The 17532-nt window shown below is 35.0% G+C and overlaps 4 protein-coding genes across 16 annotated transcripts in view; 2 read left to right on the top strand and 2 right to left on the bottom strand.

Annotated features, from left to right (window-relative positions):
• The first annotated feature begins 570 nt into the window (after positions 1-570).
• On the top strand, positions 571-1433 carry Blos2 (biogenesis of lysosome-related organelles complex 1 subunit 2). Its single transcript, XM_012297445.2, has one exon. The coding sequence runs from the start codon at positions 694-696 to the stop codon at positions 1180-1182; it is 489 nt and encodes a 162-aa protein (XP_012152835.1). The 5' UTR covers positions 571-693; the 3' UTR covers positions 1183-1433.
• EloC (transcription elongation factor elongin C) lies at positions 1358-3602 on the bottom strand. Of its 2 annotated transcripts, XM_003708406.3 has the most exons (5): positions 3519-3602; positions 3044-3102; positions 2774-2839; positions 2408-2601; positions 1358-2326 (listed from the first exon to the last, which is right to left on the bottom strand). In XM_003708406.3, exons 2-5 carry the CDS (start codon positions 3074-3076, stop codon positions 2185-2187), a joined length of 435 nt encoding a protein of 144 aa, XP_003708454.1. In that variant the 5' UTR covers positions 3077-3102; positions 3519-3602; the 3' UTR covers positions 1358-2184. The 2 variants fall into 2 exon arrangements, with proteins under 2 accessions (XP_003708454.1, XP_012152836.1); XM_012297446.2 differs by lacking the exon at positions 2774-2839 and having other exon boundaries at positions 3519-3601.
• A 502-nt stretch (positions 3603-4104) lies between these two features.
• On the top strand, positions 4105-12518 carry LOC100880772 (sister chromatid cohesion protein DCC1). 4 transcript variants are annotated; one of them, XM_076533445.1, is made up of 8 exons: positions 4105-4209; positions 4513-4689; positions 4774-4972; positions 5044-5236; positions 5333-5549; positions 5629-5738; positions 5812-5995; positions 6065-6274. In XM_076533445.1, exons 2-8 carry the CDS (start codon positions 4526-4528, stop codon positions 6168-6170), a joined length of 1173 nt encoding a protein of 390 aa, XP_076389560.1. In that variant the 5' UTR covers positions 4105-4209; positions 4513-4525; the 3' UTR covers positions 6171-6274. The 4 variants fall into 4 exon arrangements, with proteins under 4 accessions (XP_076389560.1, XP_012152827.1, XP_003708453.1 ...); XM_012297437.2 differs by lacking the exons at positions 4105-4209; positions 6065-6274 and adding exons at positions 4216-4450; positions 10560-12518; XM_003708405.3 differs by lacking the exon at positions 4105-4209 and adding an exon at positions 4216-4450.
• The window catches only part of Fak (protein tyrosine kinase 2 Fak), a 37016-nt gene continuing 25672 nt past the window's right edge, over positions 6189-17532 (bottom strand). For 7 of the 9 annotated variants that reach the window (XM_076533435.1, XM_076533438.1, XM_012297440.2 and 4 more), the window contains 22 exons: positions 15842-15987; positions 15544-15719; positions 15333-15464; positions 15116-15265; positions 14858-15046; positions 14700-14780; positions 14385-14607; positions 13996-14031; positions 13741-13875; positions 13458-13640; positions 13160-13376; positions 12891-13081; positions 12605-12809; positions 12457-12536; positions 10601-12384; positions 9726-9869; positions 9490-9639; positions 9314-9413; positions 9013-9244; positions 8648-8936; positions 8174-8507; positions 6189-8103 (listed from right to left, as the gene is read on the bottom strand). In XM_076533435.1, coding sequence (XP_076389550.1) covers positions 8196-8507; positions 8648-8936; positions 9013-9244; positions 9314-9413; positions 9490-9639; positions 9726-9869; positions 10601-12384; positions 12457-12536; positions 12605-12809; positions 12891-13081; positions 13160-13376; positions 13458-13640; positions 13741-13875; positions 13996-14031; positions 14385-14607; positions 14700-14780; positions 14858-15046; positions 15116-15265; positions 15333-15464; positions 15544-15719; positions 15842-15987 — 5155 coding nt within the window. In that variant the 3' untranslated portion in view covers positions 6189-8103; positions 8174-8195. The remainder of the gene's footprint in view (positions 8104-8173; positions 8508-8647; positions 8937-9012; positions 9245-9313; positions 9414-9489; positions 9640-9725; positions 9870-10600; positions 12385-12456; positions 12537-12604; positions 12810-12890; positions 13082-13159; positions 13377-13457; positions 13641-13740; positions 13876-13995; positions 14032-14384; positions 14608-14699; positions 14781-14857; positions 15047-15115; positions 15266-15332; positions 15465-15543; positions 15720-15841; positions 15988-17532) is intronic. The other 2 variants (XM_012297441.2, XM_003708369.3) reach the window with 2 other exon arrangements.

The following is a 17532-nucleotide window of genomic DNA, read 5'->3' as shown; positions in this document are numbered from 1 at the left end:
TGTAATTAGATTCGTTCGATTCCTTAGGCCACAAGGAACAATTTGTATATCTCGGAATTTTGGAAAAGTCCCTAGGTTTCGAGAAAATCGGGATTTTCTATTTTTGTAGTTCCAACTTTCACCGCTAGATGGACGGCAATTTTTTAGTCCATGAAATGGGCTATTTTTCTATTTTCTTTAATAATGGTCCTAGCCAGCTATAATTAGATTCGTTCGATTCGGTAGGCGACAAGGAAGAATTTGTATATCTCAGAATTTCGGAAAAGTCCCTAGTTTTCGAGAAAATCGAAATTTTAGTTTTTCGTAGTTCCGCTGCTCGCCGCTAGATGGCGCCACCTGTACCGTTTTGAGCCGAATTCGACAAAAATTGATTTTCTGGCTTTATTAGGCATCAAAACGCATCAAACCCTAATAGAAATTTGTTTCTAAATGCCTCAGGAACCATACTACGTCGCCAAAGTGTCGAAATATTAATTTTTTTATTTTCCTTATATGCGTGTTCGGACCCTCATTTTTACGTTTAGTTCACCCGTTTCGCCGCTAGATGGACGCCAATTTTTAGTCCATGAACTATACTATTTGTATCTGTATACGTGCTCTAAAAGTTTGACATTTGGTATAGATAACGTGTATTGTCGTAATTGGAGTTATTTCTTCCGTTTATTTTCGAACAAATGAATATTTATATCGACAATGACAACTACTAAAGATTCAGCGAAAGAAGATGTACAAACAGAACCAGTTCTTTTTACGGAAGATCATAGTTCACGATGTGAATCTCCGAAACGTGGAACTACTCTTTCGACGAGCACAAGCAGCTTTGAGGCATTAGATCCTCATGATCCAAACCTTAGTCGATTAGCGAATACTATGTTTCAAAAGACTGGTGAATATTTGCAAGAAGAACTTACAGCTACTCATGCAGATTATCGTTTATTGGAACGATTAAACAAAGAAACCATTGCAAAATATACTGAGCTGAAAACCATATCATCAGGTGTATCTCAATCTTTAGATTCGTTAAATGAAAAATATAAAAAACTGCAACCTATTTTGGACAATATTAATGAAATTGATGATAGCGTAACTAAATTAGAGCAAGCTGCATATAAATTAGCGGCATATTCTAAACGACTGGAAGCAAAGTTTAAAGATATCGAGAGAGATGGAAAGAACAAGTGAAACTGTGATATGTAACATAACATAAATGAAGTAAAAATGTAAAAAGCAGTAAATTAACCAAAATATTTATGCTACAAATGGATTTATTTATCTGTAGAATATAATTTAATAATTATTTGTATATAAAGTAAAACCATAAAAATTATGTTTAACACAGAAAGAGAAACAACGGCTATTAACTTGCATTCTTATAATTAGCTATATTAGAAAAGTTTACATGTACATGTTTTTTATAAAGGTTTTGTAAAAGATTGATGCATTTCTTCTTACATTAACTCACAATACATCACAAATTTTGTAATTAGTCTACTTCTTAAGTGTACTGTATTCTACTTATAAACTTATTTTGTATCCTGAAACTTTGTTACCACTTAATTTCCTAGAAAATAATGTACAGTAATTTATGGTATGAACATAAACCAAAAATAAATATTCTTATATGTAATAAAAATTCAAATAACAATGTATCAATATATAATGTTATTAAAAACGAAAATTTCTGGTATATGTTGCTGTTTAAACTCTTCATTAATTATATACGATATAAATCCTTTGCAATCGTAAAACAGATTAAAATAGTCGTGAATATGTGTTTAACATTATATTGATATTTTAGCTTTTGATATAAATTTTTTTTTTAATGTAACAATTTGTTATGCTAGTAAAATATATAATAAATGTAATCAAGTATAATCTAATATAGGAGGTTTTGAGTTGCTTAATAATCGAAAATATTATAATATTTGTTAAATATCTTGTATAAATTATGAAATTTTACAATTTATGGGTGCACATTTGACAATCTGTTGTCGAAATCACAGCTATCCCACGTTAAACGTTTATATACTATAAATGTAAGTAAAATACAAAATAGCAATATCCACTGAAAAAATTTGTTAACACCAATTAAATTTTGGAAAAAAAAAATATAACAAAATGTTGTATTACATCCCAGAATTAAATTCGATAATTGCTGATAATTATTGATGCTATTTAATGTATTTAGCAATCTAAGAAATTTCCAGCCATAAATAATTCCAATGCAATTTCAAGCTCTATAGGAAATTCTGGTATTTCTGTACTGCTATTTGTGTAACGTACTTTGTAAGTAAAGTACATGCAGACCTTCTGTAATACATGAGAGCTGCAAGCAAAAAGTATAAATAATTTCGTGTATTTATAAATATTTAAATTTTCTTGATAGAGAACATATGGAAAAACTTACGGTATTTCACGGAAAGTAACTTGATTAGCTTCATTTTCAGCAAACTGACCAGGACCACTTAACATGGCCTTTATTGTTCCACTAGTTAAGGCATGTTCTCGTTTAATAATAAATTCATGTCCATCGCTGCTAACCAGTTTTACATACATTGCATTTGGTCCTTCGCAACCTCCATATATAGGGCCACTTTCTTGCTAAAATTTGAATTTGTTATTTACACAATGTTAAAATGTTCATTTCCAGATATTGTATCTATAATTTCAAGTATCATACAACTAAATTAGTGTTAGTAACAAACTAAGAAGAGACAGGATATATAATAGAAGATTGTTAAACAGCAAAATTTTAATTTGCAGAAATAGGTACCGCATGCAGGTCAATAGATGAACTGCCTTCTTCTTCTGCTCTATCGACATTTTCTTCTTCATTGGGCTTGATCCAAAGAAAAATTAGCATTAATAAACAAATTGGTTACCATAATTTTCCTCTTTTCCAATTAAAAGAACTACTGATATTTCTGTCTTAATAGCAGCCCAATTTTATAATTACAGCATATACATTTCTTTTAAATACATATCACAAATTCCATTTATCATGCACAAATGAAACATGCATAATACTTGAATAGAATAATACCTTGTCAGCTTGGGAATTCACATCGTTTGACATGTTTGTTATATTGGATATTTATTCCTCTATAAAAAGAAAATAAATTATTGTTGCTACACAATTATCCATTAGTTATGTTACATAAAACTTAAAGTACATAATTCATTATTAATAATATCATGTTTTGTTTCCATATACTTGTGGACAAGGTCAGTTTTTCATTGTGTGAATAAAAGGTTATTTCACATATCAAGACGATATGTTACAATAAGTTTCATTATCAACACATGAACATTGTTGATACATATTTTTAATTGATTACAGTATGAAAAGTTTTATGGAAAATGAATATGAGAAAGAAATAACGGACAAACAAAAAAATATGATATTGTTATATCGATGAGTAGATTTGGTATTTAAAGTTATAACAGTTTGAACAATAAATATTTTATATTGCATTTGATATTGCATTGTATATAAAAATAAGGAAATTATTACATACCCCAGGGAAACAAAAAAAATTGAATAAACCAGAAAGTTTTTAATATTAGCACTGTTTTCTAATAAGCAGAACGAGTAGTCTTCATTTCATGAAAGAGTACTAGCGTTTTGCGCATTCCCACTGCGCTACAAGGCTCCTCCACTACTTATGTTACCCCTTCCCATGATTTACGTTCACTCCATTAGTTATATATACGATGGATAAAATATATAGTAGAAATTGATAATCAATGTAGGAAGCTAATATAAGTTATTTCATCAATATGCAAAGGAGTCATCTATTTGAGTATAATCTCTAATGGAATATAGAACTTAAATTTCATCCAGAAAGATGTATACTCCTATAATACAAACTTAGAACTTTGACACTGAAGGCGTTCTTTGTCAGATTTATGATCATTGCCTTGATAATACAACTTTTTAAAAGTAATAAAATTCGTTTACATGATCATATGATCTATTAAAAAGATGTTTAGAAATAGAAACATAATAATAACGAAACTATTCGATCACTAGATATATCGCATTTGGCACCTTTTAGATCGTACAGCGCATGTACGTTAGTTTTCAGTCCAAACCAATCATAGTCAACATGCGTTGAACGAACGAAAAGTCGTACTTCGAGATTCATTTTTTTCATGGAATAGAGAATGCTAATATGGTTACAAGTTGCGCATGATAGTTGAATAAATGTAATTGATGCGTCTTCAGTTTCATTTATATATGTATATAATGATTAAAAATAAAATGAAAATTAGACTATGAAATTTTGTAAAATGTTATAATATAAGACAACTGTTAAGTTTCAATCATGTTACTTTGTGTAGTTTTATTATGTTGCTGAAATTTAAATGAGTAAACCTGTAAATAAAGGTGCTCTAACCTGTTGCAGTTTTTAAATTTTGTATTTACAATGGAAACTGCAAATTCTGGGTGAATATTAAAAATATAATATATTAATAATTACAAATGTTTGATAATTTTAATTTTTGTAGATACTCGCGGACGATGGATGAAGTGCGAAATACTTTAGAATTGGCTACTATTAAAGAATCTGATTTGAAAAGTGTTACCCAAATCTTGTATTCTGCAGAAGACCATAATATTGATAAGCATATAAAGTTATTAGAGATTGATGATCATTTAATAGAAATGATTAACAAGGGAGATGTGTAAATATCCATTTAAATTTATTGTCATTTTCCTAATAATTTTTGTTATTTAATTACTTTTAATCATTATTATTTACATTTCAGTTTAACATTTCAGGGTAATGAAGAAGATTCTGTAGTACTGTGTACAAAAAATAGAACATATGATGTTAAAGAATCTGAAACATCTAATTCATGTTTATTAGTACCAAATGCAAGTATGTTCGAAAAAACAAAGTTGCATACAGGTGGTAGAATAATAAAAGATAATAATATTTTGGGAATATTTCATACCTATTTTGAGGTACAAATATTATGGACTAAATTAGTATTTCTGAGCATGTAATCTTAAATAAATATGTGAACACTCTTAAGGTAAAGGAATGTAAACCTAAATTGGAGAAATTACTTGATTTGCTTGGGCCTACATCTTTTAAAGGAATGGAATATGAATCTTCTATACCTCAAGAACTTTTATATGATTGGTCTAGATTACAAAGTGAGATACAAGCCAGTGAAGAGGAACTAAGACAAGCCCTGAATGATTATTTAATAGTTAATATTGATGGTATATTACACTTTTAACACTTATAAATCAGTCATACAATTATGTAGCCAATATAGTTAAAAGACTAACAATATTATTTCTTATACACATTTTAAGGCTACTTTCGATTGATATCATTTGAATCTGAAGTAAGAAGTTTAACATTAATGTTAGATCTTTTTGATGAAAACAGTTGGGAGTTGGATGAGGTTGATAGAGAAATTACATATGACTATTTAAAAGAATTTATTCATAAATCAGTTTTTGATACTTTGTTTGCCAAATATACTGAAGTAAGTGACAAATTTAAAGAAGATGGATCATGTTTATACAGGTATATGAAATTATGTGAATGTATCTTATTAGAGTACATGTTATATAAGTATCTTTCATAGCAGAATGTAATCTTCCAGATATAATGAAGAGCATTGTTGCAAAAGTTTAGCTAAAGTTCTTCTTGCTGCTTCTTCAATAACTGACTATACACAGTTTATGGAGTCATGGAACATTGGAACACCAGAAAGTAAGTTGTAATATGCAAGAAAACGGTTTATGAGTTATATTTTCTGTTTCTATTGCACTTATCTTTAATGTAGAAATGAAACCAAAAGATGAGTATTTACGTGGAATAGCCCTTATTATATGGAACAGTTTAACAATGAAAAAGGAAGTAATAGCTTTTCCAGAAACAGATTTGCCAAAAAATACGGATGAAAGATTTAATGCATTGTTTAAAGCAAAGGATAAATGGACAGTAGAAGAAATAACACCATACATATTGTAAGCAAAAATAGAATATTGTTCTCAGTATGCTCCTTCTTCATTATCATAAAAGTGTTTTTGTTTTAGATGTTTAGCAACAAGCAAAATAAATGTCAATGCTCTTTTAACTAAATATGCCAGATCTTCGGTCATTAATGGCATTAAATATTACAGTTCAAAACACGGTAAATGAATAAAATTGTTAATGGTGTTGAAATCATTCTCGCTGTTTATTTTGCTTCAGGTCGTAATACATAGTTACATTTACACCGTTCTATAAATAGTTTTTAAATATCATTACACATTGTTTATTTTTATTATCCATCATCTAATTAATAACAATAACACGGTTGATCATGGTGGACTGCCTTTATTTCAGTAGTTTCTATTTTCTGAAAAACTGCAATTATATTTCAAAGGACAATTAGTTATAGCAACAATAATAAATAGCTCGTATGTTCATTCTTCCATTACTGGTTGCAAAATCTTATACAATATGACAGTAGCCAAACAATTTAATCATTGAATAATTAACAATAAAAAATTGAATATAAATTTAGTTGCAAAATTACTATGACATAAAAGTTATAAGTTTACTCTGAAAATTTTGTAGCGTTTTTATCAAATATTATATTTGTTAGGATGTACTTTCAAGAATTATATGTAATAGAAAAAAATTGAAAAAATAAAAATATTTTTTATAATAAATGATATAATGTCGAGACTGTATAAATGTTAGTACATTATAAAATTGAAAATAAAAAATTTGTCGAACATTTTAATGCAATTTAAAGGATAACATTTAAAAGATAACATTTGCTAAAAAGTAACATTTACATAATTATCAACATCACTATTAAATGATATAAATTTTAAATATTTATTTACATACGCTAAATGTAATCGAAGAGAAAAGTGTTTTACGGTTTCGATGCAATAGCAGTGTCAAATGTTGTAAATGCGAGTTACAAAGTCCCGGGATGACAGTTCATCACTATATATTCTCAATGCATTTATAAAAAAATGTATTTGTGGTATACAAGTATGTCTTGGCACGTTACCATGAAACTGCAAATGTCTGTAACATAATGGACAATGCAAAAACCTTCTTAACGGATGTAAAGGATCATTTCAATAACTTGGATCTTAATTTTATACGAAATAAAATTTGTCGAAGAACATAAAATGTAACAAATCGTATAAAAAAGGAATACTTTACGTCTATGGAATATTTAATAGATTTGTAAATGCACTAGTTTTATGAGCGCATCGCATTGGCAAATTTACCAGTGGTATTTTTATGCAAAGATGAAATTTTTTATAAATATTTTATAGGAACTGACTTGCCATTGAAGAATGATTCGTTTCTTTATAAAACAGTCTGTATAAATTTCACAAATTGGTATGAATTGCTAAATAATTAGCTAATAGAAATAACATTCAGTCCCGTTTTTTACATTGCAATCACTCCTCATAGCAGGAAATAGACTATTAAATTACGAATTTGTAAAAACAATATTACCGTAAGATTATGTCTTACACGAAATTAAATTTTTGGGGAATAATTTTAACCGTTTTTAAATATACATTTATAAATATAATATATATATGTATAGAGAGAGAAAGAGAATTATTCAACTACCTATAGGGTGATGCAAGAAGACAATCTCTATAGTAATGGGTCGTATACGTCATGGCCTTGTAATTATGACTTCTGCGTAATTATTTTTAAATAATATTTAAGCATGCGCGAGGAAATAAAAATGTATCATTTTACGATTATTAGGTTTGTACGAATGAGAATTGTATACAGCTCTTTATGCTTGAGGGTGCCTTTTGCGTCACCCCATGTACAGCTTCGTTATACAATAACAAATTAACAATAGTTCTAAAGCTTTGGAGTGATTTCTTCGTAGTTATAACTTACACCTCTTAACAATAATCTATCACTACATCTAATGAATACTGTCTTATCTATAAGTACGTTTAGACAAAGTCTATTAAATGTTAAAAAGAGCTATAAAGCGCAAATACTAAATCTCTTGTTGCTGAGTTATGCGCGAGACGTAGATGGGTAACTTGCACGACGTTATCTATGTATATACAAATATTTTTCCGAAGTTTTCCTAAAATAAACGTAAGAAATGAAAAAAGAAGGTTCAGGTACTTTTGTCATAATAAATGAAATAATCATACCTTAATGCAAGGCACCTCGTTGTTAGCTATCAGTTGTCGCACTTTCATTTGTTGTTTTGTTATTAGATGCAAACACTGACTGTTGATTAACACCTGTTGTCACTGTCTGACTCGGATGAACCGTTTGGACTAAATTACAAGTAACTGGTACCATTGGTGGCAAATTAACCGAATTATTCATAGGACTGATATTACACGACAAAGATGGTCGTTTTCTTTCTAAACTATTAGTCGTCATTTGTCTTCTGGTCGTTGAATTGCGTTCGAGGCTGTTAGTAACAATATGATGTCTTCTTTCTAAACTAGAGCTGGAATTAACGTCACTTTGACTACCCTGAAACAAATATTTATTACGTTTAATTCTGTTAGAAATATTACCAATAATCAATTAATTGCATAAGATTCATTATGCAGGAAGGGCAGAATCACTCTGAGACTGGAGCCTTGATATTACTATCATAGAACATAATTTACCTGAAACGATCGATCGACGGACTGACCCATTTTATGTAAAAGTTCACCGCTTTGACTCTGCCTGAAGGTGGTACCCTGACGCTCGCTAGACTGACTTCTCCTTAGAAATTGTTCTCCAGATTGACTGGAACGAATACGACTTTCCTGTGTAGGTTCTTTTGGTGCGATATTGTTTTGCTTCTGACAAATTTGACTATCCACGTATGGGTAACGAATACGGATCGAATCAATTACATCTAACAGATTCTTTGCATCCATTGCTAAAATGTGTGCTGCTGACAACATTCCCCTGAAAACACACATGTTTTATTTCTAACATGTAACGCACGAAAATTCATTACTGTAGTACATTTACTGAAACATACTTCCGATATTCTACGTCCAAAGTAGTTGCACTATATTTTTGGGCTTGTTTCATAGCTGTTACAAGCTCTGCCATGTCTTTGCTAAGTACCTTATGAGCCATTTCTACTTCACGATGAGCAGATATAGGTAATATATCCATCAGTGCATCTACAGATGAAAGCAATGCTCTCAGTTCAATACCTACTTTACGTACTAACTCCAAGTATTGTTCTGCTTTGCTCTGCTGAACACCTAAATTAATCATTTTGTTAAAATTTTATTCAATAGTCTATAACAGCAATTGATTGTAAAACCTAGTACCTTGAGAAAGGGACATTACAGCCCGCACAACACTGGTAGTGCAATCATACACTTTGTCATTGGTTCTATCTAAATCTGCAGTAGGTGTTGGTTCCATTTTCTGTGAAACAAGAATACTTTGAAGTATTACTGATAATTTTGACTGTGCCTATCTAGTCATAAGCTGAACACATTACCTTTACAACGATTACTTTCTCGCTGCCTTTGTCAGAACCTAAAGAACCAGTATTAGCACTGTGTTGCTCGTGATTTGGTGACTGCGTCACTGAACGTGGAACTGGTGGACTGGCACTTTCGTCTCCACTCGTTGCAATGGATAAACGTTTCTGAATGTACAAATTGTATGTTACAAAGAAAAACAGCAATTATATAAATACAACAAATTGTAAAAAAAAAAAAAACAAAATCTCACCTCTTCTCTAGCCAACCAACGACTGTCCTCTTCAGACTGACGTTGTTGTTCCAAAAGTCGCTGCTCTAGCAACTTTTGTTCATCATCCACGCCGCTGTTAAAGTTCTCCGTAGCGTTGTCGAATAGCTGCGATTGTACGGTTCTCTGAAATGGAACAACTCATTATTAAGTTGTACATATCTTCCTTTGCATATCTTATACACCAGATATTTAACACGACCGACTGTCACATTTACTATTTCTAATTACCGGTACTTCAAATTATCTCAATTTTGTCAATTGTCTGATTAAATTACGTTTGTTCTGCGAATCCTCGTGACAGTCAACGCGTTAACCCTTTGCAGGAGAGTATCTAATGATAAATAAAAATAATATTTGGAACTGATGTAACTAATTTTTTAAATGAAATGTGGCATACTTGCAGTACAAAGGGTTACTAAATATAATTATATATACATATTAAAATTAAAGAGATGCATAATTTTCGATGCAAAACCAATTTTAAATTATCAGTGCAATCATATTCATCGCATGCAGCTCAAAATTGTTATACAGTATCAATAATTATATTCATTCTTCATGCAATAAGGATTAGCCTACTAAACTGCAAAACAAAATGTCCAATTGTAATGAAAAAAATAAAAAAATAAAATATCTAGTCGTATAACGGCAAGAAGGGGCCATCGTGTCAACTTAAATGAGCATGTGAGCGCGTCTGCATATACCAAAAGCAGTATGCATGGTATTGTATATACATTCGATTCGCAATGAAAGTATATGGTGCTTTAAGAATATGATCGAGTCATAAATAAGAAAAAAAATATGCTGTTGCAGATAGAAGATGCGATTGTCATTCCTAGGAGGCTTTGCCAAACCTGATCTTGCTGAGCCTCCTCTGTCATCGAGCTGCTCGATGACATTGTGCTATCACTGACAGCGGATGATATCAGAGACCCGGACAGCGTACCATCGGTAGAGCTTGTCAATTGTTCGTCCTGTTTATGAGTTACGAACGTAGTAATTTTCGCTACGCCAGTCGCTATCTGAGGCGTACTGGATCTTACGATTCCTGGTTGCAGAGGCGGTTGCGCTAAATATTGCGTTACGTTTACTGCGCTGGTAGTCGGATTGGTAACGTTACATTGTGCCTGACCAAGCTGTTGCGTGACATTAATGGAACTCGCTTGCTGTCCGATAACGACGTTACTTTGATGAATGTATTGCTGGTTAGCCTGCTGAACCGTAGCTCCCGACGTGGAAGTGAAATGCACTTGGACAGGGTGATTTTGCGCCATATTATAGGACAATTGCTGATTCACGCCCGTTGCTTGCGAACTTTGCACATGACTCGCCATTCCAGGCTGCATTTGTTGCGCGTACACGGGACCCTGAACTTTCAGAGGTTGTACCAGCCCGACGGAGGTCGCATGGGCCGTATAAAGTTGGTTGGCGCCGCTCGATTGACTTTGCTGGCTGACGTGTTGCGCGGGGATGTAAGAAACCGCTTGATGAATGGTATTTTGGCGTTGAATGTTTTGCACGTGCTGCGGCAAGTACATTGGCTGCGATCCCAGGTGGCTGATGTTCGAGTATATTTGCTGATGTTGGTAGTTTTGAGCGTGCAATGGTTGGGTTTGCAGATTTTGCCCGGAAGTGGAAGTGTGCACCAAGTTGCCCCTTTGATTTGGCATGCACGATGCAGCAGACGCACCGAAGTCGGACACGTTTTGATGTTGGATGTTTTGCGCCCGGAATTTTAGGACAGGACCGTAAAGGCATTCCGCGGCTGACGTGGGTATGGCAGCATTGGTCGAGCTAACGATAGGCGCACGAGGATACACGCCAGCAGAACTTTGCGAACAGCTGACGTTCTGACTTATCGGTTGACCAACGTTAGAGGAGAATTGACCACAATTGCCGGACAGATTCTGAGTATTCGACCCTACGATATTTGTTAAGCTACTAGGCCCAAAGTTTCCGGGATTCTCGCCGAAGTTACCGCCCACGCTAGGACTTTGACTAAGGTTACCAACGATAGCGGAGCTCTGTGTGAAATTAGCGACTGGTCCGTATATTTCGCCGCAGCTAGCTGCGGTAGTTGTGACGGGGATAGAGCTAGACGTGGAGAACTTTTGCACGGGAGAGTAAAGATCTCCGGTAACGCTACCGACCACTTTCGAACTAACCGCGTATAAATTTTGCATCTCTTTAACCTTTTGTTGCTGCTTTCTGTTAGCAGCAGGTGATTGGGCTTGCGCCGTCTCTGATATACCGAGGCTAGACATGAGAGGAGTGTCCGAGGATTCGAGGGAGTCTAGATTCGTATCGGATAAGGTAGAGTCTCCTGAATGAGTGTCGTGGGAGGCGGAAGGTTCGGAGACAGCTGGATCGAAAAAAGGTAGATCTGAAACTAAGGCAGTGGTTAAGACTTGATCTTCGTCTTGGAACTGCACTGCTAAGGTATTAAAGGGCGATGCGGGAGTTGTGTACACGGAGGGACATACCCCCCTGCTTTGATTATCCTTGAGAAGTTGTGCAAGAACTTCAGGACTTTGAGCAACGATATACGTCGAAACTGGTGCTACGGCGGTTAGTTGAGACTGATCCGTCGCGTTTTGTGGTTGCCTCGAGGGTTTCGGCGGTGGTACATCGTCTGCGCCTAAACAGCAAGAAACTCATTTGTGTCGTGATTCATAAAATACCTCGAATACCTTCGGAGCAATATACATACCCCAAGACATGGCCTGTACTCTCCTGTTTTCTCGTCTCATCGTTTCTTGCTGCTGATGTTTTTCTTCTAGCAATATTTCACTGCAACATTGCGATGCAATATAAACGATGCAAAGAAATAATACAAGAAATAAATTGTATGCACTTACTGCAGAGTTTCTCTGATTTCTTTGAACGTCGGTCGTTTGCTGGGCTCGTAGCTCCAGCATTGAGACATCAAGGAATATAATCGTGGGGGGCAGTGATTTGGTAGCGCGAGTCGTTCGCCATTTTCAAGTTTGCGAATCACTTCGTTGTTTTTCACGCCTTGAAATGGCTTTACACCCAACATCAAGATTTCCCACATGCATACACCTTTAAACGAGTACAAAGAGAATGTATTAGATTTCCTTTACGATAATCGCAAACTTATATTGCATAGTTGTTAAAACTTACCAAACATCCAGACATCAGAAGACGTTGTAAATCTTCGAAAATTTATGCTTTCAGGCGCCATCCACTTTATAGGTAACTTACATTTACTCGCGGTGTAGTAGCTTTGATCCTCTACCCATCTACTAAGGCCAAAGTCGGCTAACTTTACGCAATTGTGCGCAGAAACTAGCACGTTTCTAGCAGCTATGTCTCTGTAAACAATTAATAACATTCAACGAAAAAGAATCATCAAACTTTCTTGACAAAATATAGTTTCTCCAGTTGCATACCTGTGGACGAATTTCTTGCTTTCGAGGTAAGATAGGGCAGTACTTAGTTGAAATGTATATAGTAAAAGCGTGGCGAGGTCCAGACGGTGTTTATTCGATTGCAAGTAAGCTCGCATCTCTCCTAACCTAGCTAATTCCATCACTAACCAAATTGGTGCTTCTGAGCATACTCCGATCAATCTTATAATATGAGGATGCTCGAACTGCTGCATTATATCTAGAAATATTCGATAGCACTATTAGATATGTTCGCAAAAATTTACATCTTATTGTACAAGTTAAACAGAGATTTTTTTACAAGCTTCTTCGAGGAACTTCTCCGATGTAGCGAGATCCGCGTCGACTTTGCAGGTTTTCACTGCTACTGCTATAGTTTGGTTATCCCTTCCTTTGTAAGACCCTTTATGTACATTACCGAATTGACCTTCTCCGATAATTTCACCCAGTTCCACTTGGTTCCTTACTATTTCATAATCTCTGGCTATAAAGTAAAGTAGAAATTTAAATACCAGTCGAAACTTTAATAGTTCTTTTATCTAGTCACTGTAGAACGGCGCACAGAACTCTTTAATTAAACTTACTAGCAGGAGTCGAGTAATCTCCTTCCTCGTCTACAATCTCTGCATAATCTTCCGACAAAATAGTTCCAGTTTTGCTCACATTTTTCTCTGGACTATTTGAGCCTCCATCTTGCCTATATTTTGGTGGATGAGCATCTGTTTTGAAAGAAGGTTTATAATCAGTAATTGCAAAATGCGATTGATGGGGATTCTCATGCAATATGATGTTAGACTAAACATTAAACTACGACAAAGGGATCGTTCAATGCTACAAACCTTTGCATGGACAGGGATAGTTTTTCCACGATGCAGCTTGGAAGTGTAAACGATTAGAACTTAGTATCGTTCGTTAACGCAAACGGGGGGGTTCGTGCTATATATTCAGGTGTAAAATATGAATACGATTATGAAGATACGAGGGAACTAAACGTACAGTCACCGAATGAACAATACAATGTAACTTTAATTTCTCAAATACTATGACAAATGTCAGTAGAAAGTTAAGGAACATGTCTGTCGCATGAACACCAAAACTGTTAGCTTTAAAACGGTAATGCTAAAAGGATAAGTACCGAGAAAAAGCAGAAAAAGATCGAAGTTTCAATAGTGAGAACATGCCAGTTTTCACGGCCGTTTAAAGATGTAGTTTAAACAATATAGCATACCTTTTCTATTCCATAACGAAGTATTACTTCCAGTAACTAGCCTACAGTATCCATCGATCAGATCTGCAAGGCTTTCTGCTTGGTCCAGGCTCGAACAGGTTATACTTAACGTTTCGGCTGTTCCAGCTACCCTCAATTTAATACAGGCTTTTGCGTGCTCCTTACAGTCTGATACGAGGGTCTGAATAGACTGTATTTGAGAAAACTCTGCCATCCTCGTTGGCTACATCAGATAAAATATTAACGGTAATCGATAGCATAAGGCAAAGTATCAAATGTCTAGTGTTATGTAACGAGTGTGAACGAAACACTTACCACCGTTCCACCTCTGTGTGCCATATAAGATATTCCTAAATCTGGTCCAATGACTAGTTCTACAGGTATTGACCAGCTTGACTGAGAACAGAAACAGCAAAATGTTACATTTTTTCAACGCGTAATTCACTATTGTAACTGCTTGAAAATGAACATACCCCCAAAGCACATATAAATCTCTCTTGGTCGAATCTATAATGCGCCCGTAACAGGTCGAAGAATTTGAACATGCATTCTAGTTCAGACAACGCTGCCACCTTCTTGAAGTGCTGTTGTATCAATTTGCGTAGAGCCTTTGGTTTCATTCCGTTTAACACGGATCGGGGTAAAAACTTGTGCAGACCAACCTGCGAATTAAATTCAAAGTATACTTTCCACGTTCAAAAGAAACGTATAAACTTCATTCTTGTATTTACCTCTCTTTCTAGGTACTCGAGATTGCTCTTCTTGTCGAGTGCTATCTGGTGCATGTCTTTAAAGAAATATCGAATTTCAAGACAGCATAATTGAACCGCTACGTCTTGGTCTAAGGCCGAGTGGTTCGCGCATAAATAATCGTTTCGAACCTGAAATTAAATCAATTACAATCACTTATTGCAACAGATACTTGGTGAACTAGCCAAGTAATGCTACCTGATCATAGTAATAATAGAATGTCACTTTATCCTTTTCGTACAAATCGTTCAGGTTCTGCGGCAGGTATCGCACTCTTAACTCGTACCTCCACTCGCAATGGGGATGTTTCTTTTCGTACTTTTCCTGAACCTATTAAACATTAACATTATGGTGATCAGTAACGAACATAGGTTACACCGCTTAATCATTTTTTCACGGGTCAAAATACCTGGTACATGGTAGTGTCTTGATGTAACCAGTAACTTTCCCCCGATCCAGGGTGATAGAGCCTCATAGCGTAGAGATGTCTGTAGTGTCGCGTGCCAACAGCTAATCGACTGGTTACCAAAGAGATGATACCCTTTACATCGATCGCGTCACCGAACTTAACCAGGTTGAAACCACCTGAAAGGAAGAGGTAGGTAATCTAAATGGTTAACTTAATTGTTAATGGGTATAAATAACAGGGTAATCGTATCTCGTACACGGTAGATATTGAATAAGAAGAAAACATATTAGAGGCATACCGTTAGGAAGATGGACTTTCAAAGTCGCTTTATCCATGGGGGTGGGCGATCCATGGGGCGGCGTGTTTCTTCCGCCTCCGCTTCCCTGTACACCACCACCACCACCTCCACCTCCATCTCCCACGCCAGTGCTCATCCCCTCATGGCTACATGGAACAAAAAGTACGGAATAAAACATAAAAAAATCTCGGCTTAGTCGACGACCATGTTAACTATGCATTATCTGGTAAAACCTCGACCGTCGGTAGTTCACCGACGGAAAAGCGTTTGCTGGAAAGATTAATTTATTCATTAGTTCACGGAGGGAAGGATTATCGAAGTTCTCCTAAGAGAAATTTCGAGCTTCCAAAAAGCTAAATTTCCTTGTCAACGAAGAGGTTCTAAATTTTTAATTCTGGAAGGTGTTTAAATAAATGCGGGGCCCTGAAATTAAATTTGAATTTTCGCCAACTTATCTTAAACTGGTTAATTACGTATCAATAAATGATTCACTTTTTATCGCGTGTCCAAAGAAGAGGAACAGGAAGAAAAATCTGTTCGTCCGCATCGGATTCGTTCAAGGGATCAAGGTCCTCCTCGGAGTTGGACACCCTCGTGAATAAATTACACATTTCACAGAAATATTTCTTAATAGACGAGAATAAAGGAGATTGCGATTCTTCCGCGTGCAAATCGACGCGTCATCGCGCAATCATCGATTGTTTCATTCGAAACGATCGCTCCCAGGCGTTCTTCGTGCACTACGTCGATCGTTGCCCGGGTATTTTTAGATATTACAAAAGCATAATGCGATGATACGTTCACCGATCGCGGCTATGGGTTTCTGCAATTGCACCTCGAACTAACGACTTGGGTGTCTGACTTGTGTCTGACCGAGCCGAAACGTGACTGCTTTTTTATCAGACGGATCGTACAAGGTGCGGCTGAAATGATTGTACAACGTTGGGTGATTCCCGCTTTACAGATCATTCGAAAGTATCGAGCACAGATTTTTCGTACAAGGGGATGTTTTCCAAATAATTCAATTTGAACAGTCGCGAAAGGATTAAAATAGTAATAACTTGATTCATTTAACAGTTACTTTTATTACATCTTTTCTGTATTAATATTTCATACAAGTATCACGGTGGGATCAGATTTAAAAATTGATCGAGGTCAGGTTCGGCTTAGATTCGAATTAAGTCAGATTAGCCATTGAATTATGTTGCATATGTTATCGCAGACTTTCCTGAGAAAATCTTACTCGTTTCAAATTGTACCTACCTACTTAGCACCGTGTGAGAGTTTTAGTTAGGTATATTACATTGGGTAGTTTAATCCGGTCTCGATTTTTATTAAATCGAAACATACTTCGTTTCCTGAAATCAGTTTCCTTGAAACTGACCTGATATAACTATTTATCGTATCAGCTGATAATCTTCTCTTATCACGAATTTCGACAATGAATCAGATATTTCCGCCGAGGAAATTTGACGTCGATGACGTCAAGCGATGACCTAATAAAATGCCTCGTTCGTTTGTCTTCGATTCGATCGTTAATAAATGCTGGACATTAAATTACTGTCACGCAGTGAACAATCGAGAACACTGAGCTCGCTTGGAGAAAAGAGGAACACCAAATATTTTGAAAGCACCGCAACGAAACCTTTGACCAAATATAACCCGAATCTAACTCGGATTTAATCAAATTT

The sequence above is a fragment of the Megachile rotundata genome, chromosome 7 (assembly GCF_050947335.1).
Source record: "Megachile rotundata isolate GNS110a chromosome 7, iyMegRotu1, whole genome shotgun sequence".
In the NCBI taxonomy this organism is placed as follows: Eukaryota; Metazoa; Arthropoda; class Insecta; order Hymenoptera; family Megachilidae; genus Megachile; species Megachile rotundata.
This window is presented reverse-complemented; position numbering and strand designations above follow the sequence as displayed.

What these genes read in the sequence shown, in the direction of transcription:
- Blos2 (XM_012297445.2), top strand. Translation starts at nt 694, where the DNA reads ATGACAACTACTAAAGATTCAGCGAAAGAAGATGTACAAACAGAACCA.
- LOC100880772 (XM_003708405.3), top strand. Translation starts at nt 4,431, where the DNA reads ATGGAAACTGCAAATTCTGG. An exon ending in GATGGATCATGTTTATACAG is followed by an intron (nt 5,550 to 5,628) that starts GTATATGAAATT and finishes GTAATCTTCCAG; the next exon opens with ATATAATGAAGAGCATTGTT. An exon ending in GAACATTGGAACACCAGAAA is followed by an intron (nt 5,739 to 5,811) that starts GTAAGTTGTAAT and finishes TCTTTAATGTAG; the next exon opens with AAATGAAACCAAAAGATGAG.
- EloC (XM_003708406.3), bottom strand. Translation starts at nt 3,076, where the DNA reads ATGTCAAACGATGTGAATTCCCAAGCTGACAAG. An exon ending in TGAATTCCCAAGCTGACAAG is followed by an intron (nt 2,840 to 3,043) that starts GTATTATTCTAT and finishes CTTTGGATCAAG; the next exon opens with CCCAATGAAGAAGAAAATGT. An exon ending in GTTACTTTCCGTGAAATACC is followed by an intron (nt 2,327 to 2,407) that starts GTAAGTTTTTCC and finishes TTTTGCTTGCAG; the next exon opens with CTCTCATGTATTACAGAAGG.